This window comes from Fulmarus glacialis, unplaced genomic scaffold, assembly GCF_000690835.1.
Source record: "Fulmarus glacialis isolate BGI_N327 unplaced genomic scaffold, ASM69083v1 Scaffold49538, whole genome shotgun sequence".
NCBI classification, from domain to species: domain Eukaryota; kingdom Metazoa; phylum Chordata; class Aves; order Procellariiformes; family Procellariidae; genus Fulmarus; species Fulmarus glacialis.
This window is the reverse complement of record NW_009229807.1, coordinates 1-6,857: the sequence shown is the minus strand read 5'-3', so window position 1 is coordinate 6,857 and position 6,857 is coordinate 1. Positions and strand designations below refer to the sequence as shown.

The window sequence follows — 6,857 nt, the reverse complement described above, 5'->3', positions numbered from 1 at the left end:
GCAGGAGGAGTTTGCAATCTAGATAAGGCATCCTTGTCATGTCTCTGCAAGCCCTTTGCTAGCCTCTCTGTTCATTCCAACATGAGAAGCTCCTCGGGTTCGGCTGGGTAGATAAGCTTGCTGTTAATCTTGGCATTCAGCTCATCTGATCTCCCTTTGCCCAAAAGTCTATTTAGGAAGACTGAAATCTGTTAAAATTGCTCTTCCTTAATGCTGGGATAAAGAAAAATGTTGGTTGATCAGAGAGATCATTTAGGGTCAGAGTGACCATTTTATTCCTGTTAAACCTTGTGGAATAACAGGTGCAAGTAACTGCTCACCAGTGTGAAGGTGTCAAAATAACCGTGCCTAGTTAGGGCTGGGCTTGTATTTGGGCGAGTCCTACACAGGTACATTAGAGTGCAGCCAACACAGAAAAAAATTTGAGGTTTATGTCTCCTTTTGGAAATCACATCCATGTAAAATTTACCAAACACATGAAGATGGCAATTACTTTCGTCTTTTTAAGACTTACTAATGAGTTTACTGGACATAACTGTATTTGAAATCTTGTAGCTGGGTGTGTGGCAGTATTCCCCATACGTCTCTAGTATCTCTAACCAGTTCAGAAGAGACAGTATCAATTATCTGTAACAAGTGCTGTGAGTGGGATTTTAAACTGATGCGCTTCTGCGGTTGTTGAATTTTGCAGAGTATTACTGTTATAACCATGTAATTGTAACAGCTAGGAATTTGTGTTTTGATGTTTGCTTACCTTGATGGTTTTGGTTTTTCTGCCCACAGGACTAGAGTGAAATTGGAAAGCCTAGAAGATGCTTATATTTTAAGAGGAAATGATGACTCTCTTTCTGATAAGCATGGATGCCCAGCCTATGTGAGTCCAGAGATCTTGAACACAAATGGCAGCTACTCTGGCAAAGCAGCGGACGTATGGAGTCTAGGTGTCATGCTTTATACCATGCTAGTTGGACGCTATCCTTTCCATGACATTGAGCCTAGTTCCCTCTTCAGCAAGATCCGTCGTGGGCAGTTTAACATTCCAGAAACTCTATCCCCCAAGGCAAAATGCCTCATACGTAGCATACTGCGTCGGGAGCCATCGGAAAGGCTGACTTCACAGGAAATTCTGGACCATCCATGGTTTTCTACAGATTTTAACGTATCGAATTCAGGATATGGTGCTAAGGAAGTATCAGATCAGCTGGTGCCTGATGTCAACATGGAAGAAGACTTGGACCCGTTCTTTAACTGAGCACAAAGACTGGTGTTCAGAAGGTACACAACATGATGGACACATGAAGGAGCCCTTCCTGACCGTGTTAAATCACATCCTGCATCAGCCTAGCTTGGTAGCAAAAGACACTCAGAGGTCCTCGGATTGAGAAGGAACCTCCACAAGGAGCTAATATAACAAATGTAGCATGGGGACAGATTGGGGGGGCGGGGGGAGCTTGCTATCAGGTTAGATTGATTTGGAGGAGAAAAGGCAGCATGGAGCAATTGTAGCTTCTCACCTTTTTGGAGCCAAGGAGACTGCACATGCCAATTCTGGTGCAGCTGTATCACTCCTGTTTCTGTTCCATTAAAAATAGTGGTAACTCACGAAAAATAGAAACTTTTTTGCCTCAGCTCACATCTTGGCATCGCACTGTTAGATATTTAACTTCAGCCATTATTCAGGGAAAGTACAATTGGCTAACATTTTTTTTTAATCGGGTGTCTAATAATTAATGGGATTAATTTAAGAAAAAAATTAGGTGCACAAAGACGGACATGAAAAGTGGGTGCTAAAAACAAACAAAATTTCAGTTCATGTCTCTTGATAGCTATTTTCAACTCATTTCTTCTAAATAAACTACTTAATATTCTTGTCAGGAAATGACATTTTAATGCTTTGTTCCCTTAAGGGGAAGTAACTCTCATTTAACAAGCTGTTCTGTTTTGTGTCAAATGGTTTGTTGCAGGAAGCTATTATAACTCGAACTTCCAGATGCATTACTGCTATAATAGGGAAAAAAAAGAAGAAAACTGTATAATTTTTTTTTTTAAAGATATGAGATACTGGCTTCCATATCTGCCATGCTGCACGTATATGACTAGAGAGGGCAGAAAGCCCTTAATCGTGTCTTTATCTGAGAACCGATCTCTTCTTTAACTGACTAGCCCACATGTAAATAGAGGGCTCTTTATTATTGAAGAAGAGTATTTTGGGTTTTTTCTTTGAATTCCTCTCAACTTGGGAAAAGAATTGTTTGGGTTTGATTTTTGTTTATGTCCAGAATAAGAAATAAGAGGGTATTAATAAGCTGAACATTTATATTACAGATATTCCTCTTGAAACATACACAGTAATATGCACCTTTTGTATTGTCAAGACTTATTCTATTTATTGAAGAAAATGTCACAGTAGTGATGTATTAAGCCAGTACTTCAATTACGGGTTGACTTGGGATGACATGTTACATGCTGTAGTTAACACACTTCTTTTCTGTTCAGGTATTTCTGTCCCTAAATAACTTTTTATTTAGCTTCTTTTTCTAGATAGCTTTATTTGATTTAGACTGGCAAATGTTTTTATTACTGCTTTTATATTGCTGTATGATATTGAAATCTCTTGGCATAAATATTTGTGTTTCCAGTACCTCAGTTGTTCTGATATTACTGCCTGTATACGTTTTGTGAAGTGGTCATGTTTTTTGGGTAGGTACATGTGGACTCTGTAGTATGTAAATGTTACTTGAATTTGTGCTTAATTATAGTATGTGGCATGTGCGTACAGCTACTTGGCATTTGACGTATGGATGCTATTTGCCTGCCTTGCAGGAAAGTTATGGTCCCACTCTCAAGAGGATGTTTCACAGTTCTTTATCAAGAGACAAAGCTAGCTGCAGCTGACCTGCCTTGGTTCTATTTTGGTAACTAAGAATATAAAGGAGTAATGTTTTTACACTCTGAAGATGGTGCTGTGTCAAGAAGGACTTTTTTTATTTTATAAGTACCTTATAGGAGGAAAGATTGGTGATGTGCATGGTGGGGTTTTACTGCCTCTGGTGCTTTGTCATGTATTTGGTTTAATGTTTTTGTCCTAATCTCTTCAATAAATAAAATTGTGCATATTTAACTAAACTTCAGTGGTGAACAATGTTCTTACTGAATGTCTGAGGTGCTGCAGGAGTTTGCTCTGTTAGGATCATTTAGCTGGTATTTTTTGTGCTGCTAACAAGCTCTTGCCAGACCTGTGAGCTGAGAAAGCTTAGCACTTACATTTACAAGGTAACACTGTAAGCCTTTTCATCAAAAATTTTACCGCTTGCTATGAATGAAACAGGCTTTTATTTTGTTTGTTTTCTTTTGGCTTGTTCCTACCACTTACCAAGCCCATTTACCTTTTTCGAGGAGGGTATTGAAGTGCAGTGAGAACTATGTCTTTTTGGCGATGGTGATTGTCTCTTTAGCTGATGGAAAGAGATACCAGAGTGGAGCAAGTTGGCACTTGCACTTTCCAAAGTCCTAGAGAAATGTGCATCTTGCACTTGCACCTCAATTCTGGAAAGGATGGATCTGAAATAGCACCTCCTGATTTACTGTCTTTTATTTAAGGCCAGATTCTGTTTCTGTCATTCATCTTGGATAATAATTAATAGATGCAGATAATGAGATCACATAGAAGTGCATGTGGAGTAATAAGGTGCTTTGTGAACATGAGGCAGGACAGATGAATCCTGGTCCATTAAGAAAAGACCATTTGAATTGGGCTTTGATTTGAACCAGGATGCAGTCAGTCTGTTTTCAGCAGCTCTATGGTTTGAAAAAGCTATAGGTGGCTGATGATCAACCCTAAAGAAACCCCCCAGCTCCAAACCTCTCCACTTCAAAATCAGTATTGCACCAGAACTGCTAGCATAGGGATTACTGTCAGGTGGGCTAACTTTGTACTACATGATTTCATCCTAGGTAATTCATGGCATGTGTTGAATATTTCAGTCGGTAGGTTGAAAATTAAGAAGGTTGATTATAGCACCAACCAGAAAAGTTATTAACATGTAGAAACACTTGAAGATCAGTTTTTAAATGATCTGTAAGCCTGCAGCCAAAGTTTAAATTGCTTGAAACTCTTTCAAATCAAACTCCCACAATAAATGTGCTTTATAGAAAAAAGCAGATTGTAATCAGTCATAGAGAGAAGGGGAGGGGGGAGCGCCGAGGATTTCCCTCTCCCCCACTAAAACTTATGTGAATGGCTTCTGTTCTGTTTGGGTGGAAGTAGTTAGACCTTATTTTACAGCAACCTGCACGCTTGCTTTTTCACTGCCAGTAATTATACGAAAAATGCGGCTGACTAATGATTGCTCGTTTGCAGTGAATTTTTTATTTGAGGCAAAAGCTTTCTTGGTGTTGCTGCGGAGGAATCCTTTGGCAGCTGAAGTCAGCTTTGTAAAATGCTGAAGGGGTGCCTTGTTTTCGGAGCTTCCTTGTCCCTAAAGTGAAACCTGAGAGGGGGATCTGTGATTCAAACAGCTGATTCCTGCTTCATGGGTGCTGTTAGTGGAGTACGGGTATAGCACTGCTTGCTGCATAAATGCCTCAACAGCTTTCTTAGCGCTGCTCAACCCTCGATTTGGGTAGCAACTGCAGTGGGATGCAGGATTTTGCTGAGCAGAGACTGTCAGATGGGCTTAGCTGCCTCCAGGTCCTGGGGAAAGGGATGATCTTCTTACAACTGCGCAGGGTGAAAAGCCATGTCTAAAAACAAAACCATTTCACAGAATGTGACCCTATGGCAGACTTTGGGAGCAGAGGCCCCCCAACCCCTCTGTCTCCTCTACCCCTCCCAATTAAAAAAAAAAAAAAAAAAAAAAAAGAAAAAAATTTTTTTATTTTGTTATTTACCACAACATTTATTTTGTCAGTGCAGCACTGTGTGTGATTTCAAGCTACAGGCTCTTCTTCAGGACTGCACAAACAAGTGACAATTATTCCTTTGGCACCATGATGTCATATAACCTGATCCCTTAGCCTTACTGAGGTGTGCATGTGTTATGGGGATAAACAAGTCAATTAAAAATGCATTCTCTTAGAGGTGAAATAACCTTGGTAAACCTGTGTTTCTGAAAAGAAAAAATAAAAAAAAACCCAACCCAAGCCCCTAAAACCCCAAACCACACTTTCCTGGCAGTCAGAGAGGAAGGGTATGAAATGTGATGATGCCAAGGAAAAATTATTGGGAAGGGGAAAAAATAATACTCCTCATCCTGAAATGATTATGTTGAAATTTGGAAATGTATGAGTGAGCTCTGTGACTAATAGCATAATGAATAGCAAAAGAATTAGTAATGATCAGTTCTTTATTCTTAAAGTTTTGTCTAAGGTTTCTATGAAAAACTTGCTAATTTAATAAGTGACAGTATAGCTAACAACTTAACTAGCTTGTAACTTTCCTATTCTTTCAGTAGAAGCAAATGTTGAAAATTGGTAACACGATGAGACAAATTGAAATCAAAGTGTAAGTAAAGCAGGGTATAAATGACCTGTAATATGGTGTAATTCCACTGGAACATGAAAAACGACCGAGGAAAATTTCTTTCAAAAAAAGAAAAAAAACCAACAACCTTAAATCAGGCCAGTTCTGGCACTGACTTTTGCTTTTCCCAATGTCCTTGATGGTTACATTCTTGGTACCAGTTTCCATGCCTCCATTTCTGCTTTTTTTGACTTCTGAATTAAGCCAATTTAGGCTATTTGGTTGAAATTTTGATTCTCCTGAGATGACTCCTCAGAGGTCCCTATAGAAGTTTGAAACTCTAGGCCGTATTTGGCTTGGAAAGTTTTAAGTATATTGGTGAGTGTATATAAATGTGAGGAAAAACGTATTTACAGTGATGGGAGTGTAAATCCTGAGAAATTCATTTGATATTATTTGTGCCGATGTAAATGAGTGGATTCCATTTCTTAAGGGCCTAAATGAGCCTGACTTGTGTGCTGAGAGGTGTCATTTATTCTAGTTATTATTCAATTTAAATTCATTTAGACTCCTCAAAAAATGGCTCAGGACAGGAGTGGATCACGTTGTTCTGGCTCTCCTGCCTCCTTCGCACAACATCCATAGCCTGCAGGGGAAAAATAAAATAATCTTGGTGTGGCAGCTTGTGGAAAGTAATAGGTTAGCTGCTGCATTTATTTCTGCTCAAGAGATTAGAGCGTAGTTGCAAAGCTGGTGCTGACATCATTCCAAGCACACAAAAAGCTGACGTCAGTTATACAGTATATTGCAAGGTGTTTATCTTCATCTGATTAGGTTAGCAAAACGCATACTGCAAAGGCAGCACACAAAGAAGGAAACAGGGTGTTTGTCTGTGCTTCCCACTAGCCCTCTGACACCGGAGTCGGTCCTGGAAAGACAGAAACACTTTGTGCTCGATAAGGCCTCTGTAAAAATCAGTGGAGCTACCATTGGGCTTGACTTCTTCCCATCTTAATCTCCAAACATCGGTTTGTTTGAGGTGGGTGTTGGGCAGCCCCCCTCTCAGGGAAGTCCAGATCTGAACTTTTCGCCTCCACAAAGCCACTCAAAGTGACAAAGTGAAAAAGGGTGCTGTGACACAGCAGTGCAGATGCTGATCTTCTCTTCTGCATGCTCATCGAAGAGTGTGTAATCGGTCAGCAAGGAAGGCAGGAGAGCTGCTGCCGGCTGACGAGTAGCAGGGTGGGAGGCTGCTGCCCCTGCCCGTGGCCCCTGCCTGCTGCCTCTGCCTGCTGCCCTTGCCCACTACCCACTGCCCTTCCTGCTGCCCCTGCCCTTGCCCACTGCTCGCTGGCCCTGACCGCTGTCCTTGCCTGCTGCCTGCTGCCCCTGCCCA

General features: G+C 40.6%; 1 protein-coding gene across 1 annotated transcript; it reads left to right on the top strand.

The window, feature by feature from the left end:
- Positions 1–783: 783 nt before the first annotated feature.
- Positions 784–3,126, top strand: LOC104072531 (tribbles homolog 2; the record flags this gene model as incomplete). Its single annotated transcript, XM_009583973.1, has 1 exon — positions 784–3,126. A coding segment is annotated over one exon (469 nt), but the record flags the coding sequence as incomplete, so codon positions are not given.
- Between the last annotated feature and the right edge of the window lie 3,731 nt (positions 3,127–6,857).